Source organism: Misgurnus anguillicaudatus, chromosome 6, assembly GCF_027580225.2.
Source record: "Misgurnus anguillicaudatus chromosome 6, ASM2758022v2, whole genome shotgun sequence".
Taxonomy (NCBI): domain Eukaryota; kingdom Metazoa; phylum Chordata; class Actinopteri; order Cypriniformes; family Cobitidae; genus Misgurnus; species Misgurnus anguillicaudatus.
In genome coordinates, this window is record NC_073342.2 from 21,759,935 (window position 1) to 21,781,592 (window position 21,658).

The 21,658-nt window shown below is 37.8% G+C and overlaps 1 protein-coding gene across 1 annotated transcript; it reads left to right on the forward strand.

Moving 5' to 3' along the window:
• The first annotated feature begins 1,171 nt into the window (after positions 1 to 1,171).
• nptna (neuroplastin a) lies at positions 1,172 to 20,670 on the forward strand. The gene is made up of 8 exons (XM_073868769.1): positions 1,172 to 1,486; positions 8,151 to 8,321; positions 10,516 to 10,614; positions 12,568 to 12,701; positions 12,931 to 13,204; positions 18,469 to 18,490; positions 18,603 to 18,676; positions 19,748 to 20,670. The coding sequence occupies exons 1-7, from the start codon at positions 1,414 to 1,416 to the stop codon at positions 18,661 to 18,663; spliced, it is 834 nt and encodes a 277-aa protein (XP_073724870.1). The 5' UTR covers positions 1,172 to 1,413; the 3' UTR covers positions 18,664 to 18,676; positions 19,748 to 20,670.
• The last annotated feature ends 988 nt before the right edge of the window (positions 20,671 to 21,658 follow it).

The window sequence follows — 21,658 nt, forward strand, 5'->3', positions numbered from 1 at the left end:
TACAGTGATGCATTGCAGACCATCTTTGTTTTGTCAGCTGGGCTGAGTCATTCCAAAAATGTTGTGATCCCGCTTCTGGAGCTCAACCTTGTCTGGAGGACATGTGTGAGTATGAGAGTGCAAATGATATGCAAATGACACATTTCCACTTTAATTAGCACAGGGAATGAACAAACCGTTTCAAAACCACAGGCATCACCATATAATCTTTATCAAAATGCCAGAATTTGTGTTTTGGTTCCTTCATTGCTCTTTGTTTATTTTCTTTGTAAAATAAAGTACATCTAGTTATTAAATGTATAAAATATCTTAAGATGAAAAGGCCTGTGATGTTTCTTATTGCAGTAATCTACTGTGATACGTTCACTGGTCAGTAGATGGCAGTAGACAGTCGTCATTTGGGGTGGAAAACGTTTCTCAATCCGAATATTAACAATTAGTTAATCGTAAATTGTTGGTAATATGCTGATGACGTGCGAATGTAATGCTCAGTTAACTTAAATAAACCAGGCTTGATGACGTATGCAGCCTGCATATATGTAACCTCTATAGAGGCTGCAGCCAGGCTTCGGATCGAGAAAGGGACATGATTTTAGTCTATTATTATTATTAGCCTAATTTTACACTCGGAACTACTGTAAATGACATGGTACAAAAGTGAATCAACAATTTTTTTTTTATAACTTTTGTTAAAATGAACTTGCTTGTTTCGAAAGACAACATTGTCTTAAAGGCAAGAGCATTTATTAACAAATATTTACATAGAACCATTACAAACATTTTTATTATGGTTATTTGATCATAAAATATGCTTATTTTATAGAAACGACACATGTGATTATTTACAATTTTCCAACATATACCAGGGTGCAGCAAACGCATTGAGTCCGTTTTAAACTAATGTTAATAAAAATAAAGTCAATTTTCTCCACACGCCCCATATAAAATAGTTATAACATGATTCATTTCATCATCACCACACCTGAGGATTCTCCATATATGGGATGTTTGCAGGACAGGTCTGCTATCGTGGGAATTTAAGAGGACAGCGCCATCAGGCGTGCTCAACTTCCCGTTGCGCAGACAGATCGGCGTATGACATCACATTTCCGCGAGAGCGATTCGAAAGCTGTGCTCTCGCGGTACTCTGATATCACAAGCCGATCGTTCTGCGCGGCGCCGTGGGAAGTCGAAAACACCTCTCGTCTTCTCGACTAGCCTCTTTAAAACCGGATGTAAGGGCAGCGGCGGCATCCACTTACCCGCTATTGCTAGGCGACGGGTTCTTGCCTGACCCGATTCGAGCTCCATCCAGGGTCGGCTCGTCATTGTAGCAGCCTCCTCTCCACTTGTCCTCCTTGACAACCTCCGCATCCCTCCGCACATATTCCAGGTAGCCAGACGTCCTAGAAAATGTCTCGCACGGGGAATCCGCTGATGATATTATTGGGAGTCTTGATGCTGCGTTCGGGATACGCTCAGAGCGGTAAGGCTTTTGCAAAAATGTGCCGCACTGAAGGAATGGGGCGCAATTTCTTTCTGCAGGACAGGACGGATGTCTTATAGTTGTATGTATTTCTTGGTTGCGGCAGGTGATTTGCCTCGAGTCAGTGGACAGGATAAACGGTAGCCTACAGGACTTTGTGTCAGTAATGTGCATTAAACATTAGTCAAAATGTGTTCTTGAACAGTTAAATAAATAGCAAGGCGCGTTCGATTTGGATAACAACCCAGCAAGCAAAAGCCGTTATCTCACCGTTAACTATAGACTATTCAATTGCAGTCCAAATTTTAAAGGCATATTCACATCATATGTTATTTTTAAAACCATCTTCCTATTCCAGTCTGCTTCAGTTTGCTCACAAATCGGTTACATCTTAATATTTGCTGCCTTTTTTCAAAAGGAGCGTCTATTTGTTGCCGTTTCCGTTTTAAAGATTTCGTTTTAAGTGAGTCGTTTTCCGTGTGCACAAGACGATGCAAGATGTGTCATTAGTTGCTTGTAGGTTAAACTCAAACCTGTTTGAACCAACACGAACCAACTGGATCAATGATGAATCTTTCTGTTTTTGGATATCTCGTGTATGTTTGATGTGCACACGACAGTGGAATGCGAATGCTCGTGTGACTCATGAAACAGCTTGGGTTTGAAAAGCAAGCGTATGTTCCCATTTGTCTTTCATGTTCAAATATTGTCTTCGTTGATTTCGTACTGTTTCACGAATTGTTTTCGCCAACGTACGCGTTTAATGTATAGGCACCAATGCTCTGCAGCGCCGTAAATAGCAGCATCCATTCTGCTGCATGTTTCTATTTATAGAACCGATGCAGCAGCGGGAGCGTGGCGTTCTATCTTCCCCGTGCGCGCGGGCCGGCTAAAGTCTTAACGGAGGAGCACCACGGTGCATTGTGACGTCATGGACGCTCTCAATTAATGAGCTAAAACCAAACGCGCGAGCTCGTCCGACTTAAGCCGAGCATCTGTCTCGAGGCATTAAGGAATGCAATAAAGCTATGGGAAAACACGTTAGCCCATAAAATATCACGAATTACTGCCGTTTAACCGTTTTGACGTAAATCTGATGAATGATCAGTGTTGCCGTAGCTTATTTGGTAGATAATTGGGTTTGCAACACAAATCTCATGAGTTCGATCCCACTGATTACCTCTAAAATGCAGGCTGTTGATGTTTTTTTTTTTTTTTATGCAGGCTGTTGATGTGCAAATGTATTTATGGTTTTGAAAAACGTATTATATGAGGTGACCTTTTGGTTGAACTTATTTGTGCAAATAAACTGCGGATGATTGCCTCGTGGTGTTTCTTGCGAGCTCATGGGATCGGGACGGACACCTCCTTTCATCTTGCTCGTTTTATCTCTCATACACAAATGCACGAGCACACACACATGTAATCAAATACATCATTCTGGCACAGCCGTCTTGTCTGTTTAGGCATAAGTGCACATAGTGCTGCATGGCTGCCTTCAAGGTAATAATGTTTTTGCTTTCATCCTTAGTGGAATGCTATTCATTTGGATGCATTTGCATGCAAACACTGGCTACATGCGGTATACTGTAACATGTACCTGTCTAAACTTAGATGCAACTATACACTGCAGTTAAAGGTCACACGGTTTTATACCTTTTATTCCTTTTTGCCAAAAAAAAATACTATGATGTTGGGTTGTTTCAACAATGACCTAATTTTTGGCATAGATTGAATGAAACAGTTATTAATAGATTAATAGATAAATAAACAATCTAAACCATGAGCATCAGTTAATGGCTGTTGTTTTAATATAATAGTTTATACTTGAACATAGATTTTGACACATTACAAATTACTTTTGCATTAAATTTCACTAAGATTTAGTAGTTTCATGCTTAACATTGAACAGCACTACTGAATGATCACTATTGTCTCTCGTCCATTTTTGTTAATAGTCCTACTGTAAAACTGAAATAGCCTACACACAACAGATGTGTATTGATCTTATAAATTGTTTACACTTATGTCTCTAACAGGCATGCATGAGATGTTGTTTGCAACCATCCCTAGTTTAAATGGTCTACCTGCTTAACGGCTGTAATATGCTTCTATGGAAACAGTCTATCAGCACACCCACACATACAGTAAAATAGTCAGATTGACATGAAGTACTTAGATTCAGAGGGCCATACACATAACGGCACTGTTGAAGGCCGTCCACACTGTGTCTTTCTGAAGTTCAGCATTATCCACAATCTGTGCTCTCAATAACTTACTACACTTTACCAGCTCTATATGTAAGAATGGTCTTAATGTCATTTGAAACATCCTGTAGGTTATCCTAACCACTTAGTCTGTCTGACAGCTAAAAAAGCTAAGAAAGTTATTTTGCATGCACACATCTTACATATATGCTATATATAAATAAATTAACCTTCTGTGTCCTTTTTGTTCTTCCCTAAGCCTGATGGTCTTCCCAAGGAATCAATGCAGCAAAACTAAGCCATACTGTGGTCTATCCATAAAAAGTTTTAAAAGAAATTCACCAAGGAAATGTGTATTTTACTAGGCTAATTCATATGTATTCGTGCAATCTCATGTACATTTTGGAATGATCTGCTTTTGCCCAAATGAGGCTGGGCTTAGGGGAGCTTTTTATTTAATGTTTACATTAAAGAAATTCATACAAATCTGTCATCCCTTAAAATCTGTGTCAAATCAGGCTGGGTGATTCTCACGAAATGAGAAGGTGTCCAGCATCAGATTTTATAAGAAAAGCCCTTGAAGCCATTTTTTTTGCACATATAAGATTAAGGTCTGAACTTACTTAAATCATTATTTTTAGAGGATTTAAAAATATTTCCTATAGAATTATTTACATTTTTTAGATTATCATTATCAAAAATTATCATTACCGCAACATGATATTACATTAAATATATGCTTTTACAAACTCATGTTTCGGTAATGAGAACTAAAAAGTTGTAATAATGTCCCTTCCAATTAATTTTTTTTTTTTGGAAAATGTTAGTTCCTTGAGGGCTTAAACAATGATTGAAAATTGTTGCGGAGGATGATAAAAATTTACTTGGACACATTTATATTCCTTATTATTGTCTCTACATTTACCAATAATGACCAAATACCACATGTTTCTTTACTGTAAATGTTTATAGTATAACATGCACTGAAGCTTTTTATTTTTTAGATTTTTGAATGATAAATATTTCCATGTCACAGAGACCCAAATTCAGTCATGGACACGTTGCGGTAATGAAAAGTTTCCCTTAAATGTGGAAAAAACAACAAAATTGGTTTGTATGCTGTAATTTGAAATCATGTGCAAAGTACGTGAAGAGATGTTTGTAACTGCATGCTTCTTATTTTGATACTCTTACTTTACAATTACTTTTTTTATCAAAATGTTTCATGACACCTCATAAGTCTAATTTCGCGAGAATCACCCGGCTGCATTGTTCGATTTTCTTGAATTTGGCTGATCAGTCTCTGGGTGACCGGCCAATGTATTAGAATGCTATAAGAAAGTACCAAAGTTTGGGGGAAAATAGTTTATTGAAGATTCTCTTGTACCATAGCCTTCTAGATCTTAACCCAAGCTACTGTCTGTGTGAGCAGTCTATTATACCTGGTACACAAACAATACAATGACACCCCATGGAGAACCCCTGGGAATGTGACCTAATTGTGACTTAAGGGGGACCTTTGATCACACTATATTATTGAAAGTTGCAGAATAAAGATGGGGACACACCAAACCGATGCTAACAAAGTAGCGCAGACTGTGAGGTCAGTGCTGGCTGCGTCTGGGTTCAAAGTTGAAGCAGGCACACTAGGGCTGCACAATTTGGGTAATTTTTCCCATTGCGGTTATTGATGCTAATATTGCGATGTGCGATTATACTAAATGGTATCAGTCAACTTGATGGGTTTTAAGGAAAATCCACACACAGTTTAGCTAAAATGTGTATTTGTAAAACTAGAAATGTTTTTGTATTGCCACGTGACGTAGCAACTGCTCAGTGTCAGTAATCCTAAATCCAAAATACCGCCATACAACAGACACAGAGTTTTTTTCAGCTACCAGATCACTGTCAACCTCCTCTGCATCTATCTTCGCTCTGGTATAAGTGACGACGCACACCACACATGTGCATGCCACACGTGCACTGCCTTTTTTGTTAGTTTTTCTTTCTTTTTTAAACAGCAAGGAAAATCATCAAACTCTTATCAGAAAGTTTGCTTTAAAATATTTATTTATTTAATATAATTGCAACATTTTGCTGTCATATAATCACACAGGCTGACATCGCGATTGCGATTGTGATGCGATTAATTGTGCAGCACTAAGGCACACCAAACAGACGGCGGCCAAGTAGCACATAGATTGTGCTCCTGCGAGAGATAACTTTCCATGGAAGTCGTATTTGTTGAGCGCATACGGCATTCAGTTAAAAACATAAGTACTACATACAATCGTAGTTTCATTCTTACCTTAAAATGTAATGGTTGCTTTTCTGTAATAATAATAATAATCCTCTATGACGCATGCGGTCGACAAATACGACTTCCGGAAGACGCACCCGAAATCCTGGACAGGACGCGTCCGGGAAGAATGGCACTGTCACTTCCGTTTTTCTTCTTGTGCACTGCTTGGCTATGCCGAACTGCCAATCAGAATCTGATTCCCAAACGAGCACCACCGCTGATTCGACCTGGTGAATCAGCCAAAAGAAAGGCGACGGTGGCCTGCCCAAGCACTGACCACCGGCTTGGTGTGTAGCTAATTTTTCATCCAAATTCGCTAAAATGTGAGATATACAATATAGCAAATTTTTAATGCATGGGAAATGTATCCCCCTTCAGTCCCAATCGCAAAATCCTTTTAGTGCACTGGAACATTAGTTCCCTAAAAATTCCCACAATGCAACGCAAAAACCAGTGAGCATCGATGGTCCCTATGTTCTCTTACTGGAAATCACGTGACCTTTTCTGAAGCTCTCCAACTGAAAATCACGGGAGCCAACTCAATAAACTTCATGAAATGTGACAGAACTTTTATGTTAGTTGCAACCGGATCTCACAGATTTCTGTGGGATAGTCACGGAATTTTTTGCCAATTTTTCCGTGGCATTCTCACGTATTGGTTACTCAAATGTTTTGTCCTATTTTCTTACCATTGTAGCTTCGGTTTAGGGTTAGATTGACATAAAATGACATCCTTACCCAAACCCACCAAATCTAACCCTAAATCGAAGTGACAATGGTTTAAAAATAGGAAAAGGCAGTTGAGTAACCAATCTGTGAGAATTCCACGGAAAAGACAAAAATGCGGAGATCCGTGAGAATACCACGGAAAAATTAGTGAAAAACTCCTTGACTATCCTACGGTACTTTGTGAGATCAATTTGGTTAGTTGTGCCCGAACCTGCATTTTGATCACGGTCCTGATTTCAATCATTTTCTACCTTTATTGTTCATTCATTAATTTTGTTACTTTTGTTATAATCTTTGTTTTCTGTTTCCACCCTTTGACCGCCCTTTTATTTCCTCATATTTTCCCTTTTTCCCAACGCTGCCCCATATCTCTGCCTCCCCTCAGCGGGGTTTGTAAAGTCCCCCCTCTCTGAGACTAAATTGACAGGTGATACCTTTGAACTGTACTGTGATGTTGTGGGGAAGCCCACCCCGGAAATCCAGTGGTGGTATGCAGAAGTTAACCAGGTCGACAACTTCGTTCAGCTGTGGGATGGTGCACGCAAGCAACGCGTGTCCATCAACACGGCGTACGGCGTCAACGGGGTTAGCGTGTTAGCCATCACGCGTGTCGCCATTGAGGATTCTGGGATTTATGAGTGCAGAGCCAGTAACGACCCACGGCGTAACGATTTACGCCAAAATCCATCCACTTCCTGGATACGAGCCCAGGCAACAGTTACCGTGTTGCAGAGTGAGTTAACTGTGCCATCTCCCATGTAGTGGAGGAAGCAGAAACAAACCATATGCCCCTTTTCCCATTTAGTACACTATAAAGCAGTAGCTAGTGTGGTAGTGAATCATCTCTTTCTTGCTCCTCTTTGTCATAGACTTCTAGAAGCCTACACTTGTAAACTATCTGATCATTGCCCTTTTAGATCAAACCCACTCTTGTAGCCTTTAGATATGCTGCATACAAGCAGTGACCTATTTTTCTAGACAGAAATGCCTTTGTTAATGTAAAATGTCCTTGTTCTTCTTCTTGAGAAATACCATTGTTTTTTGCTTTGTGTTGTTGACTAGTATTTGTTATATATTGCACTGGTCAATGTATAGATCTGCTGTAGAGCAGTGGACTTGTAAAGATGTTGATGAGGATATTAGATTGTAAATGAATGGAGAAATAGCACACAAAATGTGATTAATCTTCTGCTTTTAGTATGAAACTACACAATGCCTTAGCATAATGATCTTAACATTGCATGGAAATGGTTTGATTGTATAAATAAATAAATATGCATGACCACAGAGTGCTGCACAGGATGACTAATGCCACAAAATGTACTTACTTACTTTCAGGCTCATATATAAAGTTATATTTCCAATCCTCATCAATCAACGTGATGTAGTATATCTCTGGTCTTGACCAAAGCATCTGTATTTACAGAACCATCAATCGAATCATCAGATCACATGCTCCTACCCAGTGGTTACCACAGCCAACCAATCACGCTTCAGTGCAATCTCACCTCTTCACAAAAAGTCTACCGTGAGAGTTTCTGGATGAAGAACGGGGAGGAGATCCCTGACACAAGAGACACTGGCAAGAACATCGAGTACAAGTATGTGCTGCTGTGTTACCGAAAATACTGTGTAGAGCGGTGTAATTGTTACTCATACTGTACCACACCGTTGTCTTAAAGGGGACATTTTACAAGACGGCAAATAAGATGGCAAATAAATATTTGGTGTCCTCAGAGTACATATGTGAAGTTTCAGCTCAAAATACCATATAGATAATTTATTAATGCATGTTCAAATTGCCACTCTGTATGTGTGAGCAAAATGTGCCGTTTTGGTTGTGTCCTTTTAAATGCAAATGAGCTGATATCTGCACTAAATTGCAGTGCCGTGGTTGGATAGTGCAGATTAAGGGGCGGTATTATCCCCTTCTGACATCACAAGGGGAGCTAAATTTCAATGATCGATTTTTTCCACATGCTTGCAGAGAATGGTTTACCAAAAGTTACTGTGTTGATCTTTATCACATTTTCTAGGTTGATAGAAGCACGGAAGACCCAATTATACCACTTAAACATGGAAAAGTCAGATTTTCATGATATGTCCCCTTTAAGGTTATTTTATGCTAAGCAGATAAGGAAACATCAAATAAAGCTTTAAGATATGAGTGATGAAACTCAAAAACTTGTTTGGTTAATAAATACTATTTTTTAAAGAATCGTAATATCAAAACCTGAGTAATTAAAGAAGTAAAATGTATTTTATAAATATTTTTGCATAATGTGATTCTGTGACACTATTAGACCATAATATACCTAGATAAGGTTTTAGGGGGCGTGTACACCAAAACATTTAAATGACTGAAAACGCCAGCCAGATGCAGATTGTAGGCGCTTGTCAGCTTTTTTTAGCTGAGCACTTTGATTGCTATGATACTTTTGCTTTGTTTATCAGTCGTTGAATGATGTGCCAGTTGGTTGTTGTGATATTTGTCCCGCCCCTCCCTCCACTGTGATTGGACGGCCAAGTGAGAAGTGACATTGACGAGCTGAGTGTTTCTCTCTCTCTCTCTCCCTCTCTCTCTCTCTCAACCTGGCTCACTTTAGTTACATATCCGGGGCAACGAATACCCAACCAAGGCATATACAGCCGACACACACCTGAACACTATACGTTTATACTCCCCGGGGTGTCTACAGATGACGCACAGCTGAGAGTCAGACAATGTCTTGCATGCTGGGAAAACAAGCACTTGGGAAATAAGATCATGAGCTCTACCTGACCTTACAGACTCAAGTTAATGCCTTTGAATATGCTTAAAATCACAGCCGAGAGGACTTTAAACAGTTAATTTAGGAAAGATAAATGACATAGTCTTTACTCTAATATGATTGGTTCCACATATTGTACAATTCAGCAACCCCCCTCTGTTACTAAACTCTCAGAAAACGGGTAAAAAAGCTGTCACTGGGGTGGTACCTTTTCAAAAAGTACACCTTTGTACCTAACAGGTACCTCAAAGGTACATACTTGTATCTCAAAGGCCCATATTTTAAAGGGTACCATTACAGTGCCAGATTTTTCAAATTTGTTTACATTTTTAATAATAATGAGCAACAATGGCAATGATGGGCAACAAGGTTTCTACCCTTAGAAAAATATGTATGGTGGTGGTACAGATGGTAATAACATATTATGTCTTAAAGAGCACCTATTGTCCGATTCACAGTTTTACATTTTCTTTGGTGTGTAGATGTGTATTAGTACATGTTAACCATATGCAAAAGGTACAAATCCCAAAGTTAACGATGACGCGAGTTATCGTTTCCAACGTAAATTGCTTTTCTAGGGCTTCAACAAACACTCGAATTGTAAGAAACGGTTTACTTCCTGGGATTGGTGATGTAGACAAGACCGACATTATCATAATTCCTCCCGCTTTGGACTCACAGCCTGTAGGTTAACTCCTGTTAGCATTGCATTGTGAGCGAATAATCGATTTTTTGTCCCACCCCTAGTATTTAGGCCAATCACAACGTGCAGATTAGCTGGCCAATCATGGAAACAGAGCTTTTCAAATCAGTGCACTTCAGGAAGAGAGTGAAATCTGGAGCTATAATGTGTTTTTTAACAATAAACCACGCAAACAAATTGTATTATACCAAATACACAAAATAACGTTGTTTTTAGCAATGAAATAGGTGCTCTTTAAAAACAATGGTATAGACATAGTACAAAAACATGATAATACAACATGCTTTAAATTTAAAGTATAGTACGTTTTCTTGTACACAAACTCCAAAAACCAAGGGCAGATGATGCAGGCGAATATACGTGTGTGTACTTATTTGAAGACGTCCCCCCAGCAAATGCCACCATTGAGATCAAAGGTAAGCCTACCACAACATCGCTCACATTGTGTAGAACTTGGAGGCGTGTTTTTTTAATTAAAAAAAATACTCTTTAATCCATCCTAATATAGACAGACAACTACTGTAAATGTGAGCCATATGTATGTTGATTTGTCCAAATTGTGTAAACAAACACTGCTTTCAAAACATTGCTCTGTTTAAGCATCAAACAATGACCAAACCAACATGGCAACGCTGACTCAAGTTTGGCGCAAGATTATCTGTTTGTTGACCAGCAGCAGACGAAGGAGTGTTCAGAAAACTTGTTAGGACGTCTTACTTTTGTAACACAGAAATTACATCTTTAAACATAACATTTGAATCGGTCGATCATTTAGCACATTAAGTATGATGGGTTATAATAGACATGTTTTTAATGCAAAACATGATGCTTCATTTATCTCAGTACAATGAAAATAAGAAATTGTTTATACAAAGGAATATGATTATATATTTTCATTTAGATTTTAAGTCTCAAATCAATGGGAATATATCAGCTACATTGGCAGCCCTGATCTTCTTTTCTTCATCTATATAATAATTGGTTGTAAAGCTATCAGGTCCTTTGGTCTGTATGTGAGCTGATAAAGTCTCATGATGTTTTAGCCTATTCTGCTCAACTCTTTCTAGTTATCCTGCTGTTAGCTCACAGGCACCAGATGGTTGCCGGCCTGTCTGTCTGAGGGGGTGGAGGTGTAAATCTCTCTTAACTCGGTTAGAATGAATTAACCTCCAACATTTTTTAAAAATTTACTGAGCATAGAGATACTATCCTGTTTCTAGATTTGGAAATGAATTAATTTGATATATATCTGTCAGTTTAAGTGACTAAACATTTGAGACTGAATCATCTCATTGTGCACTTAAAGGATTAGTCCATTTTGTTAAAAAAAATCCAGATAATTTACTCACCATGTAATCCAAAATGTTGCTTTCTTTGTTCAGTCGAGAAGAAATTATGTTTTTTTAGGAAAACATTCCAGGATTTTTTTTTTTCATTTTAATGGACTTTAATAGACCCCAACACTAAACAGTTTTAATGCAGTTTAAAATTGCAGTTTTAAAGGACTCTAAACGATCCCAAACGAGACATAAGGGTCTTATCTAGCGAAACGATTGTCATTTTTGGAAAGAAAAATAAAAAATATGCACTTTTATACCACAACTTCTCGTCTTCCTCCAGTCCTGTGACGCGCCAGCGCGACCTCACGTAATTGCGTAGTGACACAGAAAGGTCACGTGTTACATATATGAAACGCATGTTTGCAGACCATTTTAAACAATAAACTGACACAAAGGCATTAATTAGTATCATTCCACATACAACAACGTCGGAACGGTCCTCTTTCTCCACACACTGGGGCATAGTTAAGATACGTCAACCGTGACCTCTTGACGTGATGACGTATTACGTGAGATTGCGCTGACGCGTCACACAAAGACGAGAAGTTGTGGTTTAAAAGTGCATATTTTTTATTTTTCTTGCCAAAAATGACAATCGTTTCGCTAGATAAGACCCTTATGCCTCGTTTGAGATCATTTAGAGTCCTTTGAAACTGTAATTTTAAACTGCATTTAAACTGTTCAGTGTTGGGGTCCATTAAAGTCCATTCAAATGAGAAAAATCCTGGAATGTTTTCCTCAAAAAACATAATTTCTTCTTGATTGAACAAAGAAAGACATCAACATTTTGGATGACATGGTGGTGAGTAAATTATGTGATTCACGCTTAGCTACAGGTTCACTTAGTTTACATGAAGGAGATTGCACTGTAGTAAACAGTAAATCACTAAGTGTAAATTGACTTCTAGGTATAAGAAATGTAAAAAAGTAAGAAATGATGATGAAAGATCAAAGTACCTAATAAGGTTTTGCAGTGAAATCTGTTGTAATATTATAGGGTCCTAATGTCCTTTCCCTGTCCTTTCTTAGCTGCACCAGACATCACGGGGCACAAGCGCAGCGAGAATAAGAATGAGGGGGAGAGAGCCGTCCTCTACTGCAAATCTGTCGGTTATCCTTATCCACAGTGGACTTGGCGTAAACTCGATAGCAGCAACAACATGGTAACACACAGCCATTTTGAAGCAAAATTCAAAACCCACATGATTTAACTGTATGGGATAAGATATCCTTTTGTATCATACTGGTTGGAAATGCATGATGAGGCTAAATTCTATTTTTATTCTATAATAATCATTAAGATGCTGCATGCCATCAGTACGTAAATCTGTTTTTCCCTCTCTCTTTCACCTCTACTTATCCATCACTGTTTTCCCTTCATCAATCACCCAGGAAATTGACAACTCCTCCGGACGCTTCTTCATCAGCAGCAAGGACGGCTACACCGAGCTCTCCATCATCGACCTGGACCTCACATCTGACCCTGGAGAGTATCAATGCAATGCGACAAACGCCGTCGGCACCACCTCCATGATATCCGTGCTGCGAGTCAGAAGCTACCTGGCCCCTCTGTGGCCCCTCATCGGGGTTCTTCTAGAGATTATCATCCTGGTTCTCATCATCGTCATCTACGAGAAGCGCAAGAAGCCTGATGATGTGCCCGATGGTGAGTGTTGGAGGTGGGGTTCGTTGTGTACTGTATTGTACACAGTGTGGACTATTGATGATTGTCAGAGAGATGCTTTTTTATCCATCTATACTTGTCCAAGGCATATGAATGCCCTTAAACTTATTTATCTCATTATATACACTCACCTAAAGGATTATTAGGAACACCTGTTCAATTTCTCATTAATGCAATTATCTAATCAACCGATCACATGGCAGTTGCTTCAATGCATTTAGGGGTGTGGTCCTGGTCAAGACAATCTCCTGAACTCCAAACTGAATGTCAGAATGGGAAAGAAAGGTGATTTAAGCAATTTTGAGCGTGGCATGGTTGTTGGTGCCAGACGGGCCGGTCCGAGTATTTTACAATCTGCTCAGTTACTGGGATTTTCACGCACAACCATTTCTAGGGTTTACAAAGAATGGTGTGAAAAGGGAAAAGCATCCAGTATGCGACAGTCCTGTGAGCGAAAATGCCTTTTTAATGCAGGCTACAATTTGCACAAGCTCACCAAAATTGGAAAGTTGAAGACTGGAAAAATGTTGCCTGGCCTGATGAGTCTCGATTTTTGTTGAGACATTCAGATGGTAGAGTCAGAATTTGGCGTAAACAGAATCAGAACATGGATCCATCATGCCTACTGTGCAGGCTGGTGGTGGTGTAATGGTGTGGCGGATGTTTTCTTGGCACACTTTAGGCCCCTTAGTGCTAATTGGGCATTGTTTAAATGCCACGGCCGTCCTGAGCATTGTTTCTGACCATGTCCATCCCTTTATAACCACCATGTACTCATCCTCTGATGGCTACTTCCAGCAGGATAATGCACCATGTCACAAAGCTCGAATCATTTTAAATTGGTTTCTTGAACATACAATGACTTCACTGTACTAAAATGGCCCCCAAAGTCACCAGATCTCAACCCAATAGAGCATCTTTGGAATGTGGTGGAACGGGAGCTTCGTGCCCTGGATGCGCATCCCACAAATCTTCATCAGCTGCAAGATGCTATCCTATCAATATGGGCCAACATTTCTAAAGAATGCTTTCAGCACCTTGTTGAATCTATGCCATGTAGAATTAAGGCAGTTCTGAAAGCGAAAGGGGGTCAAACACAGTATAAGTATGGTGTTCCTAATAATCCTTTAGGTGAGTGTACATCTTCGATCAACACTGAACAGTGTATTTATTTAAAGGAAGATCATTTTTATCTTTAACCATTCACCTGTTTTCTTAAAGCTGTTAGTTTCACTGATGCTTTCCAGAAAGCCGTTTTTTCTGCTGTCACAAGACCTAATTGGAAGCATATACTGTACTCTGTTACATGATCCTGACCTGCTGTCTTACTCAATAATTCACCCTGAGGACATCCAGACCAAACACACACACACTAATTCTTCTTCTGTTGGGCATTGTCAGGTCATCTGGACACTGGTCTGATATTCAAGGGGGAAATATGACACCGTACTGTAGGATAGATAGTGGCAAGTGAATTATTGATGTGTGTGAAGGTGTTGTCGCACGCCACCTATAATTGGAAGTGGAAAACAGACCTCATCTGTCTATCGGCATGTCCAGTTTAGCCCTGAATAAATATAATTTATCACACGCTTTACTTGACCCTGATTGGTCAGTCACCACATTCTCATAGAGGTCAAAGAAATGTACCCGACCTGAAATGACCCAAATCACTTTTTACACGAACCTGAGGTGCCTAAATATTTTTTTTAAAAGACCTGACCCGAGACAAACTGGAGAAAATTAGTCCCGAGTCCGACTGGACCCGAATGTAAGTGGCACCGCACTCTCATGTTGTTACAAACCTGTATAAATGTATTTTTTCTGATGAACGCAAAGGAAGGTATTTTGAGAGGTGTTTGTGGGCAGACCGTTCGTGGACCTCATTCACTTCCATAGTAGGAAAAAAGAATACTGTAACAGTGAATGAGGTTCACGAACGGTTTGGTTGCGGGCGTTCCTTAGGATGCCTTCATTTGTGATCATCAGAACAAAATTTATACAGGTTTGTAACAACATGAAAGTGAGTAAATGATGACCGAATTTTCATTTTTGGGTGAACTATCCCTTTAAATTCATAGCTGCTGCTCTGGCGGCGTGTTGCACATTTCACAGTCCAAAAAGGCTTTGGTTATTTCAGACACTGTGTAACATCGCCACCTAGCGGATATGGGCAGCAATAGTTTCACCAGCATATTTATGAAACTGCTTGTTTTCGTCGTAAACACTCAATATCGTATATTTTGTGTGCATGCTGACATTTCTTTGTACAAATACTGCTGTAAGGTGTAAATTTAGTTTCTGCTCTGTCATTCGTTCTTAGTACAATCTGCATATTTTGTGCTCTGCTGTGCCGTGCCTGTGGTTTTTTCTTTTCTTAAATCACTGCACAATTTATTTCAGCGGTAAAATCACAGATTTAAACGTATCCTAGGAAACCCCTCTTGATTTAGGTATTAACAACGTAACACATTTCTTTCTCTCTGTATGGCACTACCTGTAATACTGTGGTAAGTGAATGATTTGCATGCAGCTTGATTGATTATACAGAGATTGCCTGTATAGATAATTTCTTCTTCTCGTAGACTGTTTACATTAATTGTTTTGTTTTGTTTGAGCTGAAATGGCTTTTTATTTTGTCTTCATTACTGAAACATCACCCATTGACGTTTTAACCTTCAAATGACCTCTGAGTGTTCTGTACATCCTCTTCACTTGTGTTCGGTTAAACCTTTATAAATGTTGGCATGAGCATGAGATTTCACCTTTTTTATTTTTCCTCCTTGAATTTGCGGTAAAAACATAAGGTAACACTTTACTTGAAGGGGTCTTCATAAGACATGACATGAAGGAGATGAACGTTTATGACAACTGTCATTGAGTGTCATTTGTACAATTATGTAGTTTTTAGTGCAGAGATGACATTGTTTGGGGTGTCTTTGTTGTGACAACTTGACATAAACCCATACATATTAACTTGTCATAAATCTGTCATAAGCATTTAAGAAACTACTTGGCTGTATGGCTGTCATTAAGTCTTAATTCTATGAAATTAATATTTAATACTATCAAATAATTTTAAATAACAAAATGCAACAGACACGTCAAAATATTATACTTAACTTTATGTATGTGCACAATACATAAAAAACTGACAACTAACAGAACTTGTTCCTCCTCACACAGAGGGTTCTGAAATTTTCTGACATATAAGAAAAAACTAACCAAACATTTAATTAATTTAATGTAATTAACTGTTTTTGCAGTGATATGGACCAAACGCTGCATGGCTTAAACCATTATTGTACTGTTTTCATTTAATTTAAGGTGAATCGGTCTCTAAATGCAATAAAATATCATTTTAATTATTTAATTATTATTATTAATAATAATAGTTATTATTATTATTATTATTATTATTATTATTGGATGATTGATTTTATTTCTTAAACACATGGAGGAAATAAAAAAAAAACATGATGAATGGAAGAATATTCATGACGCCGTTATAAAATTATTTGACAGAGTATTAACACTTAATTACATTTTAATGACAAAATATATTTGTACCACTGTAGTTGAGGTCAAGAAAAATATTCATGATGCTGTTATAAAACTATATGACAGAGTATTAACATTTAACAACATTTTAATTACAAATTCAATTTGTATGACTGATAAAAAGTGGTCAGTTATGTTGTCTTGGTAATGTCAAGTTGTCATAACAAAGACATCTCAAGCAATGTCATCTTTGCATTGGAAGTGACATGGTTGAGCAAATGACACTTGATTGTTATAAACGTGCATAAAATCTCCTTCATCCTTATGGCACGTGTCATGTCATGATTATGAAGGTGTCATGTCAGTCTTATGAACACCTCTTTAAAGGAATATTCCATTTTCTTAAAGGAAGAATCCAGATAATTTGCTCACCACCATGCCATCCAAAATGTTGTTGTCTTTGTTCGGTCGAGAAGAAGTTGTGTTTTTTGAGGAGAACCTTGCAGGATTTTTCTCATTTTGATGGACTTTGGTGGGGCCCAACATTTAATACTTAACTCAACACTTTACAGTTTTTTTTCAGCGGAGTTTCAAAGGACCACAAACAATCCCAAACGAGGCACAAGGGTCCCATCCAGCGAAACGATTGTCATTTTTGACAAGAAAAATGAAGGATGTCCACTTTTGGATCACAACTTCTCGTCTAGATCCGGTCGTGATGCACCAGCGTGACCCCACGCAGTACGTAATGACGTCAAGAGGTCACAGAGGACGAATGCGAAACTCCGCCCCAGTGTTTACAAGTGTTGAGAAAGAGGACCGTTCCGACTTTGTTGTATGTCAACTGATACTAATTCATGTCTTTGTGTCAGTTTATTGTTTAAAATGGTCCGCAAATGTGCGTTTTATATATGTAACACGTGACCTCCCTACGTCACTACGCATTTACGTTAGGTCGCGCTGGACCGGACCTAGACGAGGGGTTGTGGTTTGGAAGAGCATATTTTTTATTTTTCTTGTCAAGAGTGACAATCGTTTCGCTGGATGGGACCCTTGTGCCTCGTTTGGGATTGTTTGTGGTCCTTTGAGGCTCCGTTAAAAAACTTGAGTTAAGTATTAAATGTTGGGCTCTATTAAAGTCCATTAAAATGAGAAAAATCCTGCAATGTTTTTCTCAAAAAACATAATTTCTTCTCGACTAAACAAAGAAAGAAATCCACATCCTGGATGACATGGTGGTGAGCAAACCATCTGGATTTTTCTTTTGATAGAATGGAATATTCCTTTAAGTAAAGTGTTACCAAACATGAATGTATGTAACTGTGTAGCAAAGTCATAACCCAAATGTCAAATATTCATTGGGTTTTAAATATGATGCATGTGTATTTACATATGTATATGCATGTGAAGTCTTTAAATGAAGGCTGTCTTGTTGGGTGGATTGGATTGAGGTATACTACGCTCCATAGGTTGCATGTTTTTATTATGATGTTCCTGCTTGTATAGTGAAACTTATATAATGACTTAATCCAGAGCATTTCATTTTGATTTAAAAAAAGTCTTTGTGCACAGTATATGCAGTAGCTTAGTAATACAGTGCAATAATAACTTCAATATTGTGGCACTGAGTTGTTTATGGCTACTTGATACGGTCACTTTATGGCTTTTATGTGAAATATTATGCAAGTTGAAATTGTTGAAATGACATAAAACTAAAATTGTTCTACTTTTCCATTGTGCCAAAGATGACGAACCAGCCGGACCAATGTAAGTATCAGATTTACATTTTAATAAGAGTTTGTGCCAGATAACTGACGCCAGCAGTATGTATGCTGTATTTACTTTTGTGCTAACTCTTGTCATGTTCTCATCCTTCAAGGAAAACCAACTCCACCAATAACCACAAAGATAAAAACTTGCGCCAGAGAAATACAAATTGATTTGATCAAGATAAGATAAATATTTGAGACAGATGTAAGATTTTTCCAAATTATATAAAGATATTGGTGCAAGATTTAAGTGTTTTTGCAAACAAGTGATGGTTAGACCCATTTTTATTTTTAAGTAGAGTAACCACACGTTTAACATATGACATTAAAGGATTAGTCCATTTTCTTAAAAAAACTAAATCCAGATAATTTACTCACCACCATGTCATCCAAAATGTTGATGTCTTTCTTTGTTCAGTCCAGAAGAAATTATGTTTTTTGAGGAAAACATTTCAGGATTTTTCTTATTTTAATGGACTTTAATGGACCCCAACACGTAACAGTTTCAATGCAGTTTAAAATTGCAGTTTCAAAGGACTCTAAACGATCACAAATGAGGCACAAGGGGCTTATCTAGCGAAGCGATTGTCATTTTTGGCAAGAAAAATAAAAAATATGCATTTTTAAACCACAACTTCTCACCTTCCTCCGGTCCTGTGACGTGCCAGCGCGACCTCACGTAATTGCGTAATGACGTGGAAAGGTCACGTGTTACATTTATGAAACGCACATTTGCGGACCATTTTAAACAATAAACACAAAGACATTAATTAGTATCATTCCACATACAACAACGTCGGAACGGTCCTCTTTCACCACACTTGTAAACACTGGGGTGTAGTTTCGATACGTGACCTCTTGACGTGATAATGTATTATGTGAGGTTTTTCTTGCCAAAAATGACAAGCGTTTCGCTAGATGGGACCCTTGTGCCTCGTTTGGGATCGTTTGGAGTCCTTTGGAGCTGCAATTTTGAGCTGCATTGAAACTGTTGGGTGTTGGGGTCCATTGGAGTCCATTGGAGTGGGAAAGGTCCTGGAATGTTTTCCTCGGAGAGCATAATTTCTTCTCGACTGAACAAAGAAAGACATCAACATTTTGGATGACCATGGTGGTGGTGAGTAAATTATCTGGATTTTTTTAAGAAAAAATAGACTAATCCTTTAAGCAAGTTTTACCAAATTTAACATCTAGTTCTTTCTGTTAATTTTGAGCAGCAATATTAACCAGCTTGTCACTGTTGTATGTTGTCTACAGATAAAGACATGCACATCATAACCATATAAACGTTATTCATGAACGGTTCAGCGGATACGTAAACAAAGTGGAAAGGTTGGAAGACGGGAATAAATTGAGCATCCATGTAAATCTGATGCGGAAAAGATCTATGAACAGAATTGAACCTGAATTTAAAGCGTGAACATTTTCTTGCATGATTGTGTTGCTTTTAATTTCTACATTTCTTTTTCCATGCAAAAACTACAAAAATATAATGCATGCAAGATATTCTACGGCTTGATACAGGCTTTTTTGTTTGCGTATTTAAGAATGACGTCTATTTCAAGCAAGCCTTTAACTTATCACAAATATGCCACCATATTTGTGGTATGAAAGTTTTTTGTACAGATTATCATATTATGTATGTATACCATTTGATAAGGTGGCATTAGAATCTATTAAACAATTAAGGGCTTTGCAAATTGTCCTGCCATGTTTAATTTGTACATGTATTGTACATTGATGTATGAAATCACTTGAAATATCTATAGTTACCTTGAATGTTCTTCATACTTATGCACTTATCTCTTTAAAAAAAAAATTCTCCCAAACCAGTGACTTCATTTTTTACGGTACATCCGTCTCTGAGTCCACATGGCTGATTGATTGCTTTTTATGTATGCATAGTATACAGCATGGCTTTTATTCTATGCAATATCTATACATACAGTAAAACAATTTTTTTATGTTAGCTTTTAGTTGTGTATTTAAGCTTTAATATATATTTTAGCAGAGTACACTGTTCGAACCATGACAAACACTCCACATGGTTAACTCATTACTGCATGAGCTACTATAAAGTATAAGGGTCCACTAGGACAGAATGTGAAGAGAAATTAATATTAACTGAACTAAGGCATATACATGTCATTTTTAACAATTAAAACATCCAAAGTCAAATTTGTTGTCTTTTTTATTGTATCATGCACAAGTCTGAATTGTTGTTTAATTTGGTTATATTTATATGTAGCATCTGGTTCGGTGTTAGTAATTTTCTTTGTGGGTGTATATGTATTTAAGGGGCAGATAAAGGCTCTTCCAAGGTTTGGTTGGCATAAGATTGGCACTGTTACGCCCGCAGGCTTTGAAGAAATATGTCTGTGTACCAGAGGGGGGCATTGCTTACCAAGGTTAAAACAGACCTTTAATTCTTAATGTATCTATAACAGTATTTGGATGAAGCATTTACATTATTATTAAATCATTTATATCATTATCACTTAAACCAGAAACCGTATAAGTAATTTCTGTAAATGTACATTTTGTTTGCATATACAATATATATTAAATGAGCCATCATAATAAAAAATTAGACAGATGTTTTGCCAGAAATACATGAGATGCATAGATATTCATTCTGTAGTCCAAACCAGATTTAATTTGAAACTCAATAATGAGGTAATGTGAAATGAACTGCCTACATGCTGTAAATGCATAAACACATTACAAGGTGAAATTAGCTTAGACTTATTTACATAAGTATTTACGTCACCTTACAACATCCTTTAAGGTGATGCACACTTGTACACAGACAAAAAAGTCACATCCATCAATAATAAAAATAATAATCTCATGGCCATTTTTCACCATAGCCCTATAGTGATGGAGGATTCATTGAAAGGCACGGTTTGTCACAATGCATTTTCTGCTTAAATAGCTGAAAGCTGTCTTTGTCCAAGCTTACAGATTATCATGCCATTATTCTCTCAGTAAGTATCAGGGTTCATCAGATCACTAGGTGCCATCTGACATGTTTCACAATAATACCATGACTTTAGATGAGTCAAGTTGTTTTTAAAATAACCATTCTGTATGCATGCATGCATGCATTTTTTTAATCCTTAATGCTTCACCATTTTTATTTATACATCGTTCAATTAGCTTAATT

Bases quoted from the DNA above. Each gene is read 5' to 3' on its own strand.
- nptna (XM_073868769.1), top strand. From the start codon at position 1,414: ATGTCTCGCACGGGGAATCCGCTGATGATATTATTGGGAGTCTTGATG. The intron at 12,702-12,930 runs GTAACACACAGC...TCAATCACCCAG, and splicing joins TCGATAGCAGCAACAACATG to GAAATTGACAACTCCTCCGG. The intron at 13,205-18,468 runs GTGAGTGTTGGA...ATTGTGCCAAAG, and splicing joins GCCTGATGATGTGCCCGATG to ATGACGAACCAGCCGGACCA.